Genomic DNA, 23,349 nt, shown 5'->3' on the forward strand with positions numbered 1-23,349 from the left:
CACATGCTATTTTTTCCTTTCAACGCACAGAATGGGCTTTGCTCAGCTAACAAGGAGCTACTCAGAAATATGTTTTTATTCTCCTTTTCTTCTGAGTAGGGCCCTGTGCCTTATTAAATGTGCAGGAGCTCAAAACTTGCTCTGAAAACAGAGCAATCGATGCTTTGCTCAGCTTTTCCAAGGCATCAGACAATGTGATGGGAGAACAATTAACAGCTACTAATTCGTTCACCCCACCCTTCGGGGCAGGGCAGGGCTGTGCCCACTAATTTAGGCTCTGGAAGAGTTATGGACACTGTTTTTGAGTGCCTGGTGGGCAGCAGAGGGTCTCGTTCAGAGAGATATATTGGTCTAGATGAATCAGACCATGGAAGGTGCTTCCCTGGAGGATGCAGCATGACAAGCCCCTGAGGAAGATTATGGTTTAGGTGCATTCTGCATCCATGTATGGAGAGGTTTGGGCAATATCAATGCCTTGATGTTATCGTAGACATGCATAAATGCTTTAGCATGGACTTGTGGCTCTCAGGGATGAGTTTCCCCATTGCACACTCCCCAGTTTATTTCTGTTCTACTGAACCACCAGCTCTCATGGAAGCACCAAGCCATGAGGGGTTTGCAAACCCCACGGAACTTTTTAAGTGCCTCATTCAACACACTGGGGAGATGAGGAAGACTTACCAGTCCGTGCCTTCGGCTAAATACCTGGGCTGGGGCCCCATGGGCTGTGGAGTTTGCAGTTGGTGGCTGAAGTCAAAGCTGGGGTGCAGGCGGTGGGGCTGAACGGACATGCGCTCCTGAGCCCGCCTACGGGAGGAAAAGACCAGAAGCGAGTTAACAATGGGTGGGCACAAGCCCAAGTCAACAAACAATGGGAAAACCCAAAGATTTGGGATCGCTATCATGCATCCAAGTCAGAAGAACCCAGACAGGTGTCAAGGATGATAGGAAGAGGAACCCAGAGCTATGGCATTTGCCACTGCTATGGCATTTGTCAGGTCACCACTGACATGATGCAGACCTCCACTTGCACCCCCTGAATCATCCTCATGTGCTCAGTTTACATGAGCTGTTATTTGGTGGCAACAAGGAAAAAAAATAAAGAGGAGACTAAACTTCTTCCTTAGCACCTTTGTGTCTCTCTCACTATTTTCTTTTTCTCCACAGTCAGCCCCATAAACAACAGACAGGACAAAGCATCTTCCCGGTACATGTGTTATCCATCATCATGAGGAAGCGGCAGGTTGTCTTGTCTCCCCATGCAGTCCATAAACTCCCAGGGAACCTCATTCATAACAGGATCACTCAGGAGTAACTGACAGCAGAATTTATTCTTGCTGGCCTTTGCCAACATTTCTGTGGGTGATGGAAGTGCCAGCCTGGGACCCAGCTTCTTCTGCTCCAGCTGCCCTTGCGAGCAGGGAGAAGTAAGTAGTAGGAAATACAGTGAGGTTTTTCTAGGGAATCAAGTTTCTTCCTGTGATTTTTATCCAATTGAACTACTCTCCGCTCAGGGGAAGAGCATGTGCTGCTTGGTCACTGTCTGTGCATGGAGAGTTGCGAGGCGGCTGCACAAGCAGGCTCTGCATTACAGACCAAGACCCCACACTCTCTGCTGAGTCCCCACTCACCAACGGAGCTATCACAAAGATAATCCACAGGAAAACATTGGACAAACACATAAGAAAACTGCACAATGAAGAGGCTTCATCTTTAGGGCACCCCCATATTCCCATTACCAGGACCTCGTGCCCCATACCCAAGGGTTTCTGGCAGCCTCCTGTGAAGCAGCTGTGCTGGATGCCTTCAAGAGCAGGCTGCAGGGCTGGGTGAGAGGCTCCTACCCTCTCCCCCACCACAGTCCCTCTTCTCTGACAACCTGTTTGCATATGTAACACTGCCAGCAGGTAGTGGAGAAGTTTCTATGTGAAACTGTGCTCTGTAGTTTTGTTTGAATTCGGCTTATGACTAAGGGATAAACACTTGTATCATCAGTGCCTCAGCCTCGCACATATTTGCTACCCAATTATTAAGTAATCGTTAAATCCACCTGAAATCCAGCTTATGCAAAACAAAAGCTGGATGAGAAGAATCCGCAATTTGCAGACAGAAAGGATACAGAAAGAAAGCATTTTCCGTCTGTAGCATGCTTTCCAAATGAAGTATTATCACAAAGACTCATCCTTTGGTTCCCAGAGCACGGGTACAGCCCACAAGCAGCTTCCATATGCTTCCAAAAAAAGCACGCTGCTCCTACACATTATCCAAACCCCTCTCCCCACAAACACTGACAGGATGAGGCTGGGCGCCCATTCCCACCTCTGCTGAGCTGCAGTAATTCTCTCTGCAGTCCTCAGCCCCGTCTGAATTTAGGCTGTTTTTCCTGATTGAATGTGCTGTAGATCAATGATTTTGTTCTGTCTCACTTCACAGAGGCGGATCACAGCTGGGAAGCACACCTAGGTCCAGACGAGTGAGCTCTGCACGTGCAAAACCTTGTGAGCCACGTGGATCTCATCTTCTACTTGGTTTTGAGGCAGCAGCTCATGTATGCAGTCTGCCTCTCTCTGGGATGCAGGACAGGTTCACTGCCACCCCGGGGTGTTATGCTGTGAGTCCCCTACAAGTGGTGGCACTAGGTGGCCTTGGGACGTGCTAGGTGAGCATGGCGTGGATCCCCACAGGAAGGGTTCACCCCCTAGTGCATCCTGGCCTGCAGCCTCCTGGAGGATACGTTTGGGGAAAACACAGGCAAACTTTGGAAGACAACCCAATGTTATCAGCAAGTTTTGACAGGACTTTCCAGAAGCTGCTTGGCAAAGTTGAGCCTAACAGCTTCCCAGCATCCCAGATGTGGGATGCCCCATCCCTGGAGGTGCTCAAGACCAGGCTGGACGGGGTTTTGGGCAACCTGGTCTGGTGAGAGGTGTCCCTCCCCATGGCAGGAGGTTGGATGGACAATCTTTAGAGGTCCCTTCCAACCCAACACTATCCAACCCAACTCAACCCAGCTCAACCCAATCCAACCCAACCCAACCCAACCTAACTCAACCTAACCCTAACCAACCCAACTCAACCCAACCCTACCCAACCCAACTCAACCCAACTCAACCCTACCCAACCCTACGCAACCCAACTCAACCCAACCCAACCCAACCCAACCCAACCCAACCCCTTCTGTTCCTGTGACTCCTTCAGACCACACCTTACCTGGGATGGGGCATGAGCCGGCGGTGCTGGGCCTCGAGGAGCTGCTGCTGGAGGAGGTATTGCTGGTGTAGCGCCTGAGGTAGGAAGGAGGGTCCGGCCACGTCTTGGAAGGGCAGGGCTGGCACTGGCGCCAGGGACTGGTGCAGGGGGCCGCTGTGCTGGTGCGCAGGGGCCATGTGGGGGGTCAGCCCCGGCTGGGGCTGCACTGCGTGAGGCAGGGCGAAGTCGGCCGAGAGCTGAGGCTGGGGACCCAGGTGGAAGTGCCGGCAGGAGGTAGCATGGGGATGCTGAGACCTTTGAAAAGGAGCACCTGGAAGAGAAGAGCACGGCCGTCACCGGGGCCGGCGGTGGCCGAGGCACCCAGTTGCAGATCCAGAGGAATTTTTATGCAGGCAGCTGTTTGTTTGCCTCCCCTGCCAAAAGGCAGAGGAAAAGGGCAGGTCAGCTATTGTCGATTGCACAGGGGAAAAAAAAATGTTGATTTTGACTAATAGTTTTTTTTTCCTCCAAAAAACATTGGAACCAAAATATGGGTTTGGGTTTAAAGTAGTCTTTTGGCTCTGAACTGAAGTGCATGCTGATGGAAAATTTCAGCTTGTTTTGGTTTGCCTGTCTTAAAGAGAAAAAAGGAACAAAAGGCTCAACATTTTAGAGAAGGAAAAAATGCATTGTCTGAAATGCGTTTCTGCAGGTTAACAGCCCACAGAACTTCCCAAAAGTCGCTGACTTTCCATGCATGCAAATCAAAGTGTTTATTTGCCTGTCTAAAAAGGTATTTATTTGCCTGTCTGACCCTTAAAAAGGCATGGAAATAGTCTCTGCCCTGAGAAAGTGCCTCTCAGTGGCTGCAGGAGATGGACAGGACACCTTCCTCCCTTGAAAGCAGGGGCTATGATTTTGGCTGATATTTTTTTCTTTGCCTAGACCCTTTCCAGCAGCCCGGCCTCATCAGGAAATGGAGAATGGCTGCAGAAAACACAACATGAGCTGCTGTGAGATCAGCCGTGAGGCTGGTGGGGATGAGGAAGAAATGAGGTGTGAAAGATATCCGTGCTGGAGGCTTTTTGCAAACGTCTGGCACTGGCTTTCATCTCCCTCAAGGTCCTTGCTTGGATGGGCCCATGGCCCAGCCCAGCACGTTAATTCCTACATTCCCAGCACAGTTCCAGGCACCACGGTAAAACTTCTGGCTCTTGAACTAAGGAGAGAGGCAGCTCAGCACTGAAGGATGAGACTCTAGAGAGACCATTAGAAGAGGCTCTTTGCTGGGTATCAGCCCCAAGATAGGACACCGGCCTTTTTATGCACTTTTTTGAATGCCTCATCTTCCTTTTAGGAAGGAAATTCCTATAATTTTGTTAATCTTTGGAACTGGCACAAGATGTCAAGGTGTAACAGCACTGTGAGACACTGAGTGTCATCCCAAGACATAGGCCAGGTGTGCAGGTGATGCCTCCTTGTCCCAGATCCCTTCTGCTTCCATCTCCCTTCCACCCATGGGCTGGGCCAGGCCAGCACAAGAGCTGGGGGAGCCCCAGGCTCTTTCTGTTCACACCCTTATGGAAACAGAGGGTGCACAAAGCAAGCCAGATGCCAGCAGAAGAAAGAACAGGAGAGGATTTAGAGGAAATGAAAAGCTTTTAAAACAGTGCATAAGTAATTATACACAATTTCTCTTAAATGCAAACTCATCCTCCGTAGTGCCCCCCTGAGAGAGGCAATGGGGAACAAATTTGTGTTCCACCAGCAGCAGAGCTTCTGAAGGTGATAATTTCTCATGCTGTCAGGTAATGGCATGATTTGACTGCCCTATTAATTAAAACCAGAGGAGGTGGGACCAGACCCACCATTCCTGAATGGCAGAGCTACCAACCCCATCCAAGAGGTGCCTGTGTACCCTGTCCCCCCATACTACAGGCTATTTTGGCTGCCCTAGTTCCCAGGTAAAAAATGAATAATGAATTGAGGACCTGGCCCATCGCTCGAGCTGGGCAACACCACCACCATGGAGAGATGCCTCCTAACGCTTGTGTTTGCTGGACACTGGCAGAGTCACTCATGGTGAATAGCTCAGCTCTGCTCCTCCCAATGGAAAACAGCTACAGCAAGTGATAGGAGACAGATTTAACATCTTCAGGACTTCATGGGGCCTCAAGAAAAGGTGCAAGAGGAGGTTAAAGTGCTAATCCCACTGCTGACCCAAACAGACCAGCCTGTGCCTTGGGGCAGCAGTTTGGTTGTAGGTCAGACAAAGCACAGGGCAATGAAGCTGAGAGATATTTCATCACACATTTACTGAGCCAAATTTTGCAGCACAAAATAAAACTAGAAAAAGCCAGTCTCTTATCCTTTGTGTCTCTGGCTTTTTTTTTTTTTTTTTTTTTTTTTGATGTCTGGTGCCACATCACCCAAGGATTTTCAGCCTTTTGTTGTGTCTGGGGAAACCTCAGTCTGACTTAGCAAAATGTCTACAGGGTCTTTGATGCCAGAGGCATGACGACCAGAGGGCACAGGGTGGGCAGATCATGCAGTCAGGGCTTTTGACCTGATTTTTTACTCCCATGCCAACAATCTTGGCAAAGGACTTGGTCATACCCTTCGCTGTGGTCCAGAACATCTCTGATGTTTGGGTGGGAGGGCATGCACAGCCCATGCAGAGCCAATATAACCTAAGGTAAGAGCCCAGCCCTGTAGGGTTTTTTGATATAGAGTTAATCTTTCTTACTTTAGGCACTAGTCATTGGAATTAACTATTTTTTAGTGTTTTTTTTTTTTTTCTTGTACCCACAGGTTCTATGATGTATTTAACTCCATAGGAATAATATTATCCAGACGCAGACCATATGATTAAATAAACCCCACCAATTTGTCTTAACATAACTCACTATCTTGTGTTGTAGCTGTTCATTTCCTACAGTTAATCCAATTGCTGATGAGGATTTTGATGGCAAAGCAAAGTCTTCAGAGAATATTTCAGCAAAGCTGTGCTTATTAGCTGTCATCAAATCATGCAGCTGGCATAACTGAGCCAGGCTGCACAACAGAGCCGGTCGCTGCCAAACACAGCTCTGGTGGACCCTGGAAAGCTTTGGGAAGCCAACAAGCACACAAAAAAGAACATTTCATCCCTGTGCTATCTTATGTCAAGTTTGCCCTGTTCTGCTTGTCATATCCAGCTGCGAGGGGGCATCTTGGAGACTTGTTTCCAAGGCCACAAGTTGATCTTGCACACACGAGGACAACCCAGTGACCCCTGCTGAGCAGAACTGCTCCAGACAACCCACTGTGACCAAGACAAGAGCCTGGCTCACTGACACCCACTCCTGGTCCGTGCCTATTAATGATTACTCACCAGCACATCTTCCTTCTCTTTCCTGAGCCTCAGATTGGTCCCAGACCATATTTGCATTCTAACTTAAAATCATGGCCCATAAAATGCCTCAAGAAAATTTGATTCATGTCTTTAATCTGCTTTTTATCTGGGCAGTAATGTCTGCCACCGCAGAGAGCAATCACTGACTGAAAACCAGTCCAGGCACCTCGCTTCACCTTCTGTTTCTATTCCCCGTGACAGAGGCAGGACTGATATTTCCATTTCTCAGCTAAGCCCCGAGGACTTTTCTACAGCAAAGGCGATGAGTTGGAAGCTCTGTCTATCAAGCTCCAGAGCCACCACCTGCATCATCCACAAGCTGTTCCCCACTGCCTGTCCTAGTGCTGCTGCAGGAGGGCAACATCCCTCTGCAGGACAGAGACCAGCTCCCCACCACCATGGGCTCAAGTTTTGGTCCTCATCCTGCTGCAGGATTAGGTTCTCCATTGGGATGCTTTGACCTTGCAGGAAGAGGAGTTGGCCAGTTCTTGGGAGGTTTTTGATGACCTTTTGCAAAGGCACCTAGCAGGTTCACCAGCCTCATTGGTCTTTGCCACTGAAAAGTGGAGGGAGTAAAATAAAAAGAAAAGCACTTTTTCCTTGTTCTTTGGCTTCTTCCATCACACCCCAAAGCCAAGGCCAGCAGAGAGGGCCCACAGGGTGGGGAATCAGCACTTCACTACCTCTTGCTGCTGCCAAAACAGGCATGCAGACCAGCGGCCACCCCCCCGGGGAGGCTCACCTCCTTGGTGCTGTGGCCCCCAGCAGTGGTGCTGAGGACCCGGCACGGGTCTGGGTCTGTGACCACGGGAGCAAGCCCTGGAGCAGCACCGTGGGTTTGGGTGGCTGGGCAGGAACAGGGGAACATCACCAGAATGCAGTTGATTTTACACAGATGCTTTCTTTGGCACAAGTTAGTGCCCAAAAGGTGGTTCCTGAGAGTTAAAGAAGACATAAGCAGTTTGGACTTTTATTCTTGGGCCTGCTCTGACCCTGATATTGATGGGTATGTCCCATCGCTGCACATCTCAGTGATGTCACAGCCCCTTTCCCTACCTGCACCCTGAAGATGATCTCAACCCAAAATCCGTGCCAGGAAGATCACTCAGCAGCTATTTGGGAAGTGCTCACAGTGCTTCGTGGGAAGATGGCATTACAGGCAGCGGACTTAAATTTAGGAGATATAAATCTGGTTTTGGAAACTCATCGTGTCCTCACAGCTTCTTTCTCTCTTCCACAGCTATTTTTTTTCTCAGTTCTACAGTTATATTTATTGTTTCTATACATTATTTGAAGCAGCCTGGACCTTTTTTTCATTAAAACATGAAACAAGACATGCTGTGAATTCCTTGGCACTCCCAGGTGAACCCCTGCAAATGACAAGCTCATATGTATTTTTACAGCTTGGTAGGTGACACCGAATCTTAGAAATGTGCCGGTCTGCTACTGGCTGCTTTGGTCCCTGGGGATCCTCCTTTGGCAGCAGGCAGGATTTGACTGTGCATATGCACATGTGGATTTATCCAATGTTTCACCTCGTAAGGATGCAGGGATCCAAGTGCTCATTAAATGATGGCCCACCCTGGAGATGCAAAGCCCCTGGGTAATGTGTGGCGGGAGACAGAAGATACTACAGCTTTCTAAAAACAAAAACAAAAACAATATAAAATAAAATAAAATAAAATAAAATAAAATAAAATAAAATAAAATAAAATAAAATAAAATAAAATAAAATAAAATAAAATAAAATAAAATAAAATAAAATAAAATAAAAACAGAAATCAGAACAATTTCCACTCCCTTTCCTCGTGGCAGCGGTATTTTTGGAGCAATGAGGACTGGGCAGGATCGGACCTGCAGCTCACACTGGAGATGGGCATCTCGAGCAGACAGCTGCAGCAGCGTTTGCAGGGAAAACAAAATCTGTCCGATGCGGTTAAGCAGCCACGGTACATGCAAGTTGTTCCCCTGGGAAAGGCAACCTGGCCCTGCTCGCTGAGCCTCTAACAGTGGGGGCCGGGGGAGGTGGGCAGGCAGGGGGTGGCAGGGATGCTGGGGTTATTTATACATCCTCCTGGCTTTGCTCACTGACAAATTTTGCCACCACGGAAGGTCTGCCCTTTGCAATCTGCCGAGATGAGGACCAGAGACACACCATCTCGGCCATTTGGGGCTAATTAGAGCCCTCCTGGGAAGGCAGATAACCCCCCCAAAACCAGAGCCAGGCTTTTAATAGCACCGCCACGGTGCCTGCACTTTGTTTCCCTGGACATGCCTGTAGCTGTGTATTCACATTCCCCATGGAGAGAGACATGGTCAGATGTCAGCATCTGTCCTGACGGTTTGTGGCCAGGAAAGGCAGAAATTGTGGGAGCAGCTTCAGGTTCATGTGGCCACGGGGCTCACACTGTGTTTACAAACAAGCTACAAACTGCCTGGCACCATGAGTGAGTGCTGTCAGTCTTTTCTTAACCCTTTGCAATTTTTTTTGTGAATGTAATCCTTATGAAAATGTACAAATAGATAATAAATCTGAAGAAATATACATAATAACATAACATAATATATATAAAAATAAAATAAAATAAAATAAAATAAAATAAAATAAAATAAAATAAAATAAAATAAAATAAAATAAAATAAAATAAAATATAATATAATATAATATAATATAATATAATATAATATAATATAATATAATATAATATAATATAATATAATATAATATAATATAATATAATATAATATAATATAATATAATATAATATAATATAATATAATATAATATAATATAATATAATATAATATAATATATAAATAATAATTTTAAAATCTATAGGCCAAAACCACCACATATTCAGGTGCATAAAGATGTAGTGTCCCTGCACAGAAGGGGATACCATGCCCTCTCCCTCCCGGTGTAGGACACCAAACTGCGAGGAGAGGAGATCAGGGAGGGGAGGACAGACGAGGAGGTGGAAAGAACTGGAGAAGAGCTTATCAGATGGGAAGGAATCTGTCCCGATTTCAGCACCTTCGCCAACAGCTTTGTCATTTTGTTTAGCAAATGGGAAGAGCTGTGCCAAAAATAATAGGCAGCCGGCTCAAAACCAGCCCAGGGCGCAGGCTGCCGTCCCACGCGTCTAGTGCCATGCCGAGCATAGCAGACCATAGCTCCAGCCCTGGTGAGCATTACTGACAGGTAAGGAGTGGTTTTTGGTTGCTTTATGTGCTTGGCCGTGCTGTGCAGCACCAAGGACTCAGTCAGGATTGAGCCCTCGTGGTGGGCTCCACGTGGTTGATGTGATGGTTGATGGTCAAGCGTGGTTGGGTTCTGGGCGGGAGCACCACGTTTTTGGGGTGGGTTTTTCTTTATCGTTGTGCCTCTCAAGGTCTTGCATATTTGGTTGGAAAGAGCAGCAAAGGGGTTAAGGGGAAAAGGACTGAGATGGGCAGAAAAGGGCTCCTTGTTGCCTTTTAATTGTTTGGTGGTTGCTGCCATCCTCCTTGCATCCCACCTCCCCACACCTCTGTGCTGGCACAGCAAAGCAGAGCTCACTTCATCCCAAAACCATGGAACAGAGCAGAGACTCGTGCACATACCCACACCCCTGCAGCTCTCCTGAGCCTCCACATCCCCCGCAGAGCAACCCCTCTCCTGCAGGAACCACATGCAGCCCCGCTGGACCCCAAAAAGTCCAGGACAGGACTCCTTCCAGAGCCCGGGTTCAGCATTCAGCAAACAATGTTTACAGCTGGTGACAACCAGCACTCCTCAGCACATTTCCATCAGGGATGAAAGGAAAGGCTGAACTGGTACTGAGCAGCCAGATTCAGTGAGAGCAGTGATGAGATACAGCCGGGCAGCCCAGACCCGTACCTCTTCCTATGATTTTTCTCCCTACAACATTTTTCCCATAGCTTCAGGAGGGGAAAAACCTTCCACTGAAGATGCCATTTTGCAAGAACATGTTGAATGCAGCAATGTTTTCAGAGGAGGAAAGCGAAACACTTTGGTGGTGTTGCTACACTCTAAGTCGTCTTTTTGCTTTTGTACTTCACACTATGTTTTAATTATAGCTTTATTCTAATGCCTCGCGTTCGAGGGTGTATGCATGCTTTTTGGATCATCACACCAATAAAAAGCCAAAATGAGCTGAAAAAAAAAATGTTTCCCAAGATGTAATGGTCCTGATGTCACTCCATCTGGGTGCGAGGAAGGAGGGGGAGCATGGGGGGGAGCTAAGGGGCAGGGGGGCTGCAGCATCTCCCAGCCTATTCTATGTTCCATACAGCAGGAAAGGCAGAGCAAACGAGTTTTTCCCAGATTATTGGCAGGCACCTGGGCCCAAAATTTCTTCCCCAGGTTTTGGGATATTAGCCCAATTCACCAAATAAAATAATAAAATAAAATAAAATACAATAAAATTAAATTAAATTAAAATAAAATAAAATAAAATAAAATAAAATAAAATAAAATAAAATAAAATAAAATAAAATAAAATAAAATAAAATAAAATAAAATAAAATAAAATAAAATAAAATAAAATAAAATAAAATAAAATAAAATAAAATAAAATAAATTGGAGGGGGACAGAAAACACTTGGGATAACTGAGGCAATAAACTTGCCTGTTCCTCCATGCTCACCTTTTTGGGACACTAGGGAGCTTGTTTACCCCTAACTTAAAAAAACAAAATAATAAAAGTCCTGACATGCCAGAGGTGTGCTACTTGTCTCTGCCTGCACAGAGCAGCAGGTAAGATGATGATACACGCATGCAGTGAGGAGCTCTCAAGGTGAGCTCTGTCCCCATCAGGGCTGGTGATGTACAAGTCTGGGTGCTTGTGTCCCCGCTGTGACAGGCAGCAATGTGCTGCCAGCTGCTTGGAGAAGCAAATCCAACACTCAGATGTCTGATATTTCCTTGCTTGCCCTGTGGCCAAAGGGCTCCCCAGCCTGTGGAAGTGCCCAACACCCAATACACTTTGCTGCCCACAGCATCCCACACCCCCCGACCTGCTCACTCAATTAACCAAAAGGACTTTGCAGGTCAGACCATCACCGTGCATCCTCTGGAGGGGATGTTCTGGGGCCCATTTGCACCCCCAGCACCACAGCAAGAGCCAGAGATGCACGGGTCAGGGCAGCTCAGCAGGTCCCTGAGCTGAGCTGGGTGAACTCAGGGCTGGGAAACCCCGGTCCTACCCCACTACACCCAGGCAATTCTTCTTTTATGCTCTGTGAATAAGAAATCTGCAGCTGAAATCAAAGATCCTGGAAGCCTGCTGTCCATTAAACTTAATGTCCTGATTTTAGAGGTATGTGTCACTCTAGGAAAGAGAGCTGTGTTTAAAGCACAAACAAAATATCAGTTTCTCAGGGTGGAAATCACTCTTACTTTACATTTCTGCACGCGATCCTGGTGTGAGCTAATGCCTGAGTCCTGCTGTAATAACACAGAGCGGAAAACTCTACCCAGACAGTGAGAAATATGTATTTCATGGGGAGAAATGTAAAGTCATTCACCTAGGAAATGCCAGGCTGGTGCTGCACGCAGGGGAAGCAACAAGCCCCTTGCATGGGTGCCAGAAATGGGGAGGGGGCTTGGAGAGGGGCTCGCACCCAGCACCCCACAGGCAGCACCACAGCAGCCCCACTGCACTGAGAAAAGAGGAAAAAATGTGGCTTAGGACAGCCTAAATGATGCCTTGCATGGGTTGGGTCTAGCAAATAAGCCCAACAAAACCAGGTCTGGCCCAGTACCTGCAGCCAAAATCCCCTCCGTGGCACCAGGGTTGCCCAAGCTGAGGCTGGATGGTTTCCTGAAGAGCATCCCCTGGCGCAGACAGGGATTAATTTTGGGATGGTATGACGGAGTAGGTGACAACAGCTCTCACTTACACCTTGAGCATCCACCCGCTTGTGGATATTTTCCCCTCCCGCTGAGGTCAAAGGAGGCTGACTGCAAGGAACTTGCCTTCCAGCCATGGTGTGAACAGAAATCATGTTTCTGGGAACAGAAATCATGTTCCTGCTTATTCCACCAAGAATATCCTTTCTCTGTAGCTCACACACAGCTTTAGAGAGAAATACACGATTTCACCAGTAAATGCAATACCCAGAGGAGATGGCTGGGGATAAGGGATAATGCTAAGGCAGCATCCTGGTGGGATGCTGTGGGGACGGCTCCACAGCACAGGCAGCCTCTGGTGTCCCCATGATGGGCTTCCAAAATAGCCCAGGAGCATCTGACAGCCTGGACAGAGTTAAGACCAAGTCAATGTTCCTGTCATCAGCCTCGCTTCAGAGGGGCTCGTAACTCTCCATATGCCTGCTCTCGGGAGACCAAAACTTGGCACAGAAGCAGACGGCCCAAATGAAGTTTTATTTGGTAATAAATAGCTTAAACCTCATAAGCCACTTTTATTTTTTCCAGCTTAAGAATGTAAAATGGGAAATCAGAAATGCTTGGGATTTTTTTTCGCTGTGTTCAGAAAATTTTGAAAAAGCAGCTTATACTGAAGAATGGCAGGGTGTTGCTTTTTGTTTTTGTTTTCAGATGAGCACGACCTACAGTGTTATTTCTCAAAGGCCTGGCCTTTTGAATCCCAACCCTGCAGCGGGATCGATGTCCTTCGCACAGCTCAGCTCCAGCTTTGCTGCCAGAGCTCTTTGCTCGTCCGAGACCTCCAGGAGTGGCTGCAGCACCGGGTGGTTCAACCTCCAGCACCTTCTGCCTGGTGTTCAGGAAGAGCTACCACACAGCAAAATTCCCCAAGCCTTTTAATCCATGTCAGTAACATGCTGGAGAAGGATTTCTGTTTTAGTTGTGGCCCTATGACACCCCACTTCTCTGGTTATTGCACCCCAGCCCCACGGTTTCCACCACGCACCTGACAGGATTTTAGCACTTCCAGATTTACTCCACACTCAGAGGTTACCCTACATCAATCAGCTACTTTCCAGCGGCCAAAAAGCCAAACAGATGCTCCAAGCCTCTCAGCCCAAAGGCTTGGCCAGGCTTTGAAAGTCCACCCCAGCTGGGACAGAGGGAAATAGCTGTGGTTTTGCTCAGGAGGTCAGCTCTGGATGTCAGAGCGTCCCCAGCGGGGTGCTGGGCTGCTGCCCAGCTGGTGCTGTTATTTGAATGTTTCGTTTTCTGTAGGGCTGGTTTTTTTTTTTTTGGAGGAGTATGGGAAGGTTGTGCTGGTTCAGGGTCATGCAGCACAGCCTGGGGAGGACTCTGCAGGTGTTGCCTTAGGAAAAAGTCCTCTCCTTGGTGTGGAGTCACATCCCTCATCCCCTCTGAGCCATGTCCCTGTTTGCTGGGGTGAGGATTGAAGGTGACTCTACATAGTGGAAATTTCCCCCAAAACAACCTCCCACCAGCTTCCCCTCTTCAAAGCCAGGCTTGTAACCCAACAACACACAGAGAACCTCCCCAGGAAGTTACCCCACAGCTTGCTGACCTCAAATCCTGGCAGACCCAGGGGAGAATTGCTTGCAAGAGAGAGGAACCAGGAGATTGCTGGCTGGCAGCAAGGTCCATAGCTTGCTCTTGCCCCAGAGGGAATAGGAACCTCCTGGAGGTACCTCCAGCCACAGCAGGTTCTTCCCACCTCTCGTTCACATAAGACATCTCATAAGGGTCTCTGGAGAAAGCACCAGCGTGGTCCAAGGCTGGGAAAAGCCTTGCTACCACGGGAGGAGCGAGGCGCTTGAGCAGGCAGGGAGGGTGCGTGGGGAGGAGCAGGGGGACCCCAGCAGCAAGGTCTGTGCTCTCCTTTGGGCAAAACACAACCTCCAGCAGCCTACTCCCCATCAGACGATTCAGCCAGGTGAGGCAGAGCTAAACTGGAAAATCCATCACAGGGGTGGGAAATGGGTCCTGAGTGCTCGCACTGCACCAGCCTCAGTGGCACGGTGGGCACCTAGTGGGATGGAGAGCACTGGGGAGCAGAGGAGCTGCTGGGATAAGAAGGCACTTCCCGGGGGACACAAGCCAAACCGTGTGGCCTCAAGTCACCTGGAGGGAGGGTTTCCAAGGCGCTGGCAGCCCAGTTTATCTCCCTTTCCCAGTTCCTTTTAAAGCACGGCCTCCTCCCGCTGTGCGGCGCGGGAGCGAGCCGCCTGCCTGGCACCCGAGCTGACCTCCCGTTATGAGTTTTACTGTTCCTGACAGCGGTTTTGCCAAGCCCGCTCAGACAGAAACATTTTTCCTCTCCCACGTGGATGTTGTTTTATTACATCCACCTCGGAAACCTGCGTGCTGCCGTTCAGCACAGCCCGCAGGCACGGCGGGCAGGGGAGGGCCCTGCAGCCCTCAGCCAGCTCTCCCCCAAGGGAAGCCTGTCAGCAACACCAGGTTGCTGCTCTTACCTCGTTTCCCAAAGCTTTTGAGAAACAAAACTGCTGCCGGGACAGGGCGAGCATTCCCCAGGCTTCCTGCCCTGCTGATGCTGGCACAACAGGCACCTTTTAACCCAACCGATGCATCAACCCACATATTTGGGGGGCCAGGCACTACCTGCCACATAGGAGGTGAGATTTCCATCATGCAGATGGGTTATTTCACGTTTGCAAACTATCTCATCCAGGCTTTTAGTGGCTTTGGTTGCTGTGAGATTCAGCAGCTCTCCAAACTCTTGGTCTTGTACCTCTGGCGGTGGCAGGAGGCCCCAGTGTTGGACACCAGGAACTGGGTGTGGGGAGAACTGCTGAGCCCAGTTAGACCAGCCAGACATGCCAGCACAAGAGGTGAGGAATTTGCCAGGTAAATTAACAAAATGCCATTAGGGAAGGTTGGAGGCCTGGGTGAGACACCTGCAGCCTTGCTGAGCTCTTTCCACAAGCCTATCCCCTGGTAAAACTGACACTCTGATGCTGCTTTTCCCATATAAAATCTGTATTTAGTAGAGTCCCTGAACTGGCAACATGTAGGTCTGGTGAAGCCTTTAAAAAAACAGATTTCCAAACAAACACAAGATCTGGTGATGAGTCTGGTGGGTATCCCAAAATGGCCATGCAGATCCAACCCTACAGCAGATCATTGCCCACAGACTGCTCCCACCTCATCGCAGACTCAGCCGGGCAGTGAATAAACCTCAGAGCAGCTCAAGCTTTCCTCCACCCCCAAAAATTCCTCTCTGAGCATGGCTGTCCATCCATCAAAGCCAAGGGAAGTGGAGCAGGAGCTGGGACGGGAGGCTGGCAGCGACAATGCTCCTCTCCACAGCTGCTGATTAAACTGGAATGAAGTTTAATCAGCACAACGCCAAGTTAATTAGTGCTAGCCACACGATCTACAGCTTCCCTTTTGGCTTCAAAAATTTTAGAATCTCCCAAATTCCTTTTCACGTACCTCACCGGCCTGACATTTTCCCTTGAATTTGCTGTTCCTGAAGCTGTATCTCCCTTTGATAAGGAGGCTGGTGCCATTTTTAGACTCTGCGAGCTCGAACGCACGACAGGAAGAATTCAGAGCCTTTGCAGCTCTTGGCCTTTCAGAAGGGATGGGCTAATCTTTGGCTGATATTTAGCAGAGGCTTGCAGCGCAGCACACCACCTCCTGCTTGGTATTGCAATGACCTTTCAGCTCCATTTGTGAGGCCATCTGAAATTTGCTTGATTTCAGTTCCTCCGCAGGACCTTCAAGCAGATTTTTTGTGCTGTGGCAAATCACAGCGCACCCAAATTGGCTGATTCTGGGCTTAAGTAACACAGGGAGGTGGCAAAGCTCCTGCCCAGTGTGGTGTAGACCAAGCTGGTTTATGGACCCTGTTCTGCAGAGGGGACAGGAGAGGGGCAGAGGACAGCCTGGCCTGGGCAGCAGAGGTGGTGGTGGTACACCTGTGGCCAGATCAAGTACCTCCGATGAGAAAGTGCTCATACAACCACAGGCTGATGCCATGCAATCCCCTTCCCCACTTTAGCGAGGACCAAAGCCACCTTTTCTCCTATGGCCAGCCAAGACCTCCTACATCACCCATGTTTGCATTTAGGGATGCCATCCTGGCCATGCTAACACTGATTTGGGTGTTACCATGGCTAGTAAGAGGAACCAAAGAAGAACAGCAGGGCTGGGTTCCTACCATTAGCAGCTTGATGCTCCTTTTGCTTTACACACCCCCTTTGTCTCAGCCTCAGGCAGTTTTCTGCCCAGCAAGCCATACAGATGTGTGCCCAGGAATGGGAAAAGTTACCCCAGGAGCAGCTGGGTCAGCCCTGGGCGGGGGCAGTGGATTTACAGACACGAGAGCTCGATTCCACCTCCGTGTGTCACTCCTGCATCTCAGGGGGTGAAGGCCCAGCCATCCCAAAGCATCTCGGAGCACCTTCTACAGCATCAGCCCTGGATGTTCAGGAAGCCTTTAGGGACTTGTAACCTGACCTTTTTATCTGGCATTTTGCCACCCCAGAGCCTCATCCTAGCTCCAGCGAGACGTCTCCCTCTGCTGCAGACCGAGGGGGGACTGAGCCTTTCCTGCCAAGCAGCTGGGATGCTGAACTCCTTCCCCAGCTTTGCTCTCTCCCACAGGAGCCCACTTCTGGAAGGCCCCATGCCTCTCCCGTCCCACCACAGCAGATGTGCCACAGCCCATCCTTAGCAAGCAGGCAACAAACCCGGGTGCTGCTCCCAGCCTGGAGAAATCTCCCACCAGCTCAGGGCAAACAGACTGTGCCACGCTCTTCCCAGCAGCACACAGAAGCCTACCAAGAACCTGGAGTTCTGAAGTGGAAAAAAATACACCTTTTCTAGCCCCGCATGTGACCTCCAAGCCCCAAGGATTTTTACTGATTGCCAAATTTAATTTATTTTGCTGTCTTCTCAGGGCTACGGCTTCACAGAGCTGGGCCGGCGTTGTTTCCATTACAGCCTGATGGTGCTCAGAGAAGCTTCAAATTAAATCTCAGTCACACATTAAGGTCAGGCAGCTCAGCTCCATTACGGGGTGGCGAGGCTCAGCCCCCACGTAATGGATGCTGCCCGCGCCCCTTAATGACACCAGCAGAGGGACCAGGCAGCGCCATGCAGGGCGATTGGCACCCTGCTGACACCGGGACCACGCAATTGATTTAAAAAGTCCATTCATCTTCTGCAAACCACGGCTTCGTTTTTCCTGACCTGTGACAAATCAGCACGAGCCTCAGCTGGAAGATAGAGCCAAGAGAGGAAGGAAAACAAAAACACCAAAAAAATAAAGAAAGAGAGAAAAAGCAAGACACAGATTTCAGCAAGGCTGATCTGTTTCAATTTCTGCCCCTCGCTTTATGAGCAAAGTTAAAGGTTTTCCACCCTGCTGTTAGATTCCTGCTTGCCACAAAGAGGGCAGAGGGGATTTAAAGGTGCTTCAGCTTCCCCCCTGTTGCTGGACTCACGGGCTTTGGGTCTGGATGTGCCCACCCACTCAGACCTGTAGGCTGCTATTCTCCACCTGCTTTTCACAGACCGGCAGCCACCAAAATTGGGGCCCCCTTGGGCTGGATGAAAACTTTAGTCATTTGTGATACCCAGCGTCTAATCAGCCGTGTGCCCAACGCCATCATTTCAGAGGCATTTTGTGAGTGATCGGGGAGGGGGAGAAGAGGAGGTGGGGGAGAGGAGGAGGTAGGGCCTTGGGGCAGTACCACAGCATGGAAAGCCTGGGTTGCAGGCTGGAAGCCGTCATGTTGTCACTGCCGAGGCATGTGGGAGATTTACAATAGCTCTTTTACTCCGTAAAATTCATCCTTCCTAAAGCAAAACATTTATTCCACTTGAGTACAAATAAGAGTTAAATATAGGCAGATCAGCTTAATAGCGTAGTTATGCCTATTAAAGAGACTGTAAAACTAACATCAAGGCATTTCGCATTAATTCCCTCTCGGTGGCTCCAGATCTGATCGACTTGGACAAATCCCCTGCTATGGAGAGGTGCCCACGAGGCTCCGCACCAGTCGGGCTCGAAAAGCCGAGATCTGTCGGCCAGACGAGGAAAGCAAAGCTATTGATCAGCGCGGCTGGGTGAGGAAGTCACACAGCTGCTGCTGCTGGCAGCTGGGTTTTCCCCAGATCATTATTTTTAAGCAGATTTCATAGAGAAGATGTGGCCTGAGTCACTCTTCCAGCTGCTGCAATAGGTGATAATGGGAAAATGCGTGACCTCGGATTAAAACAAAATAAGGTTAAAATCGTTCTTTAAAGAAGAGTCTTTCTCCTCTATCTTTCCTCCATAAGGAGCATGGAAAGGAGAATGAAAACCAGACATCCACTTTTCCCCATCCCCATTTGCCTTTCCCCAGGAACTTTACCCACCAAGGAGCAGACTCATCCACGCTTTCCCCAAATTTTACACCCGGTGGTCTGCAAGACAAACACCAACATGTTGTACAGGGGGAGGCAGGAAGGTGGGAGACCACAAGGGAAGCCCAGAGGGTCCCACAGAGCTGGGCTCAGCCTGATGTGCCCACACACCCATTGCCCACCCAGCCCACAGGTGATGTTTGGGCAGATGTGGCTGTGGATCCCCATAGGGATTCCCCTTGTTTGGACTCTGGTGCCAAGCAGAAAGAAGGTGTCCTACGCTGAGTTTTATGGTGGAGAGAGAGGAGGGCTCAGTTTTGCCCTCTGGGAGGTGGGAATTGGGGGAAACAGTTGCTTTTCCATTATGTTTTTAATCATTTGGTTCGGGGAAGATGCCCTAGGTGCAAACTGCACCCAGCTGGCCCTGGGAGAAGGTGTCCTCCCTGGGAGCACTGGCCCAGGAGCAGGCAGCAGCAAGGTGCTGTCAGCTCCATCCTTGCACGTATCCCAGCCTTGGCTGGGCAGGACCCTGCCCCGAGCAGGAGGCTGGAGACCTCCAGAGGTCCCTTCCCAAATTAATTACTCAGCAGCTCTGTCAGCTGGCAGAAGATGCTCTAGCAAAACCACAAAGCACCCACAAGCAGCACGATGGGGCAGCGGCGTGTGCGCCTCCCCATTACTGCCCCAAAAGCACCGACAGCACAGCAGAGTCTCCTCTTCCTCATCTGCAAGGGGCGTGCCTGTGACTGCACACCCCTGCATGCAGCACAGCACTTCTGCATCATGAGCAGTGCAGATTTCACTCAAAGACTGGAATAAAAATAGCACTAGGTGTGCATTTTCCATTTATACCACCAGCTCGCAGCGTACCTGAACCTTTAGGGAAGGCAGGAATAGATTATAAGTGGTTTTGGTTGGTTAGTTGGTGGTTGTTTTTTTTTTGTTTTGTTTTGTTGTTGTGTTTTTTTTTTGTGGTGCTAACTGCTGAATCCCAGAGCAGAACTCATTTCTGCCTGAGTTGAAATAAGAGGGCACAAGCGATACCAACCCAAGCAATGCCCGGTGGTTGGTGGTTCTGGCAGATACCAAGTAGAAGAGAGAAAAGCAGCGATTACAATGCGGTATTTCAGACCCAGCCCAGCTCTGGGGAAAAATACCATCTGCTCAAGCCACAAACCCTGTTGACTCCACAGAGCTCTCAGTAACAAACAAAAAGGAATTAAAGTTGGGACCTGAACTTTTAAGTTTACGTTAATTAAAGCCCGCTGTCCCTAGGACACTGCCGAGTTGCACACTGTGTTTCTAAAATTTCTCTCGTGTTCTTTGAGAAAGGTAAACTACAACGCACAAAAGCCCATTCCTCCAGTTAGAAGCAGCATTTTGACCAAGCAAATCAACCCGAGCCCCACGAGGAGGTGCCAGCAGGCTCAGAAGTCCCCCACGATGTGGCAGGTCTGCAAACCTCTAGCCCAGAGAGGAGACCAGGGGCCGTCCCCAGCCCCAAGTGCCCTCATGCAGAAAATTCGACTTCTGACACTTTACAGAGGGATCGTTCTGGTTTTCAGAGTAACAACACAAGCTGTACTGATGGAAAACCTCCTCCCAGGGCCCCTGGGTTCGGGTCATTTGCTCTCCTGCTCTGATGGTGTGTATGGGTTTCTGCTCTGGGATTCGGAGAGCCGCACAGCAGTGTGGCCCCCACTGGCATTAACCTGCGCACAGCTGTGGAGGCTGGGATGCCCTTGTACTGTGGATGCAGCTCGGGCAGAGCCTCGTTTTCTCAGTGAAGAGCTGTGTCCAGCTCAGCTGAGCTGCCCAGTCCTTCAGAGCAACTTCGGACAAGTTTCCACTTCGCTGCGTTTTGTGGAAACACAGCACTGGACGTGGTGGAGACCCACGGCTCTCCAAGCCACACCAAGGCTAAGCCAAATCCTCTCCCACAGCTGCAAGATTTCCAGGATTTCTGAGCCCTGACAAGAGCATGAAAGTCCCCTTCCATGCTGGGAAGGCATCCTGCGTGTGGACACACAGAGAAAGCAACTCCTGAGCCTTAGGGGCTGCACCACAGCCAACCCAGACCCCAGGGAGACGCGGGGAGCAGCCCCCACGGCAGGCATGAGTAAGAACAAAGCACCTTTTCATTAGCCTTTTGGTGCCTGGACCTTGGCAAACAATTTGCATTTTCATGTTACTGTTGTGTTTTGGGCTTTTATCCCCCTCTCCCTTTTTTTTTTTTTTAAATCACAAAGTCTCATTATATTTGTTGGCTTTCTCCAAGCTCCAGCTCCCTGGCGTGGTGCGGGAGTGCGTGCGTCACGGCATCGCTAGGAACAGACTTGGGCTTTACACTGAAAAAAAAAAAAAAAAAAACAAAAGCAACCAGGAGCTGGGTCTATCCAGAGAGGAGCATTTTGGGGTGCCACCTCTGCACGCCCACGTTGAACTTACCTCCATTGGACTGCCTTTGGAGAGGACTCACCAGGGTCCTCTGCAGCGGTGGCAGCTCCAGGTGGGGTTATTGGGTGCCCTGGCACTTCTCTCCTCCCTGTGGCCATCCCTTGCAGGAGGGACTCACCAATTTGAGGCTTTTGGCTCTTGGATGCCACCTCCCTCCAAGGGATGTCACCTCCCATCAAGGGATGTTGCTGGTGAGTTGGGTTTCTGCAAAGGATTTCCATCTTTACATTTCCCATTTGAATTGCAGGGATTTGGGCAGGGGCCCTCACTGCTTCCCTGCTCCTATCACTGAGACCAAAAATCTGTGACCAACAACAGCAGCGTGCCAAGAGGTGGGGGGAGGCGAGGCACCAGCACCCCCTGCTCAATGTGGTGAAAAAGCAGCAGCGCTTTTGCAAAATTATTTTATAGAAAGCACCTGTCCAGACCTCCCTCCTCTAAAAGCAGCGTTTTCTGGAAGTGCCCAACATGCCCACACTTTTAAAGCTGGCACTGAGGTTACGAGCAGGCCTCCAACATCCCCATGGTGCTCCCAGCACCAGCTAGTGCAGCATCCATCACCCTTCCCAAGGCAGGTGCTCCTTCTGCAGCATCTGCAAGCACAGCCTCCCCGTCCCGTCAGCCCACACAGGGCTCCCCAGGAGGTTCCCCATCTCCTGGACACGCTGTGCCATGGACAGCGATTGAGAAAAACCCACCACATCCAGAGGGAAAAGCGTGGCAGGTGCTTAAAAAATGGGAAAGAGGTGAAGGTGAGGGAGCACCGTGGGGGTAAACCCACCAGCAGTGCTGGCCAGGACGGCTGTGCTGGCACGGGGTGGTGTGGGTTTGGCTGCCAAACTGCCTGGTCCAAACCCCTGCACTAACCAAGGGTAATGAGCACTTCTGGCCTTAGATCTGGGACCGGCTCTGCTCAGGAGGAACCTCCTTCTGGCCAAGGAACGGGGGATTCACTTTGCCCCCTTCCCCTTGGTTCACATCCCATTTTTCTAAGCTTGTAACAGCCTCCTGGAAATGCTGTCCTGCCCGGGGACACCCCTGCACCCTACAGGAGAAGCCTGGATGGCATCACAGGGTGTTAAAGCACCTGTCATTTTGCTGAAAATTTCAAAAAATAAAAATAAAAATAAAATAAAGCCAGGAAAATAGGTTTTCAGCCAGTGGACCGGAAAATCATCATCATCAGTGACCTCGGAGCCACACATCCAGCCCCCAGCAATGAATTTAACGCAGGAAGGAGCCAAAGAGCTGAGACTGAGCAAGGATGGGTGATGGGCGTGCTGCTGCTTCAGCAAGAACACCAAGCTCTTCCCTTGGTCACCCTTCAGCCCTTGCAGATTTGGGGTTGAGGGGCTCCGTGTCCCCTCGTCCCCAACCTCCAGCTGCCTCCTGCCCACCAGGCTGGCCCACGCTGCCGTTTCCCACCCCAGGCAGTGATCAAAATGCCCCACACCAGGTTCGTTGTGGCCGCAGGGCTCTTCCCAGAGAACACAATACTCCATTATCTCCCCTTAATGCAGAAGTTCCCTTTCAGGTCAATGAGGGCTGAGCAAAACCAGCCTGCACGGCTCAAAATGGGGCGCTGAGCTGGGGTCGCCCTTGTGCAGACCCAGCACCTCCCTGCTCTGGTCCTTTTCTCATAGGCTTGCATGCAACTGAGATAATAACTATTAGAAAACGTGTTCTCTGGGCTTGTTCGTCCAAGCCCGCTCATGTCATGCTGTTTCTGTGCAGAAAGCTGCTTCGTTCCTTATCTCGGCCCCTGGAGATCTGTGGGATATCACAAATAATGATTGGACAAGATAAGGCTTTCCCAACGTGCCAGCTCCTAGCATCTAAAATGCCTCACCACAATGGCCCCGAACAGACCTGTGCCAGGGGATGCTGTATCTCATCGATTTCCAGTCCAAAACCCTGCTCTTTTCAACATGCTTTGAGCAAAATTTGCATTTTTCCCCCCATTCTCACGCCTCAAGATGCCCATCTCCAAACCCTACATCCCACCAGTAGGAGCAGAGACCAA

The 23,349-nt window shown here is 49.8% G+C and overlaps 1 protein-coding gene across 2 annotated transcripts in view; it reads right to left on the minus strand.

Annotated features, from left to right (window-relative positions):
• Nucleotides 1–23,349, minus strand: part of ARK2C (arkadia (RNF111) C-terminal like ring finger ubiquitin ligase 2C) — a 42,382-nt gene that overhangs the window by 11,693 nt on the left and 7,340 nt on the right. For both annotated transcript variants that reach the window (XM_082784156.1, XM_082784155.1), the window contains exons 2-3: nt 3,211–3,520; nt 682–807 (exon numbers count right to left, since the gene is read on the minus strand). In XM_082784156.1, coding sequence (XP_082640282.1) covers nt 682–807; nt 3,211–3,520 — 436 coding nt within the window. The remainder of the gene's footprint in view (nt 1–681; nt 808–3,210; nt 3,521–23,349) is intronic.

Source organism: Aythya marila (assembly GCF_965140915.1).
Source record: "Aythya marila genome assembly, chromosome: Z".
Taxonomy (NCBI): Eukaryota; Metazoa; Chordata; class Aves; order Anseriformes; family Anatidae; genus Aythya; species Aythya marila.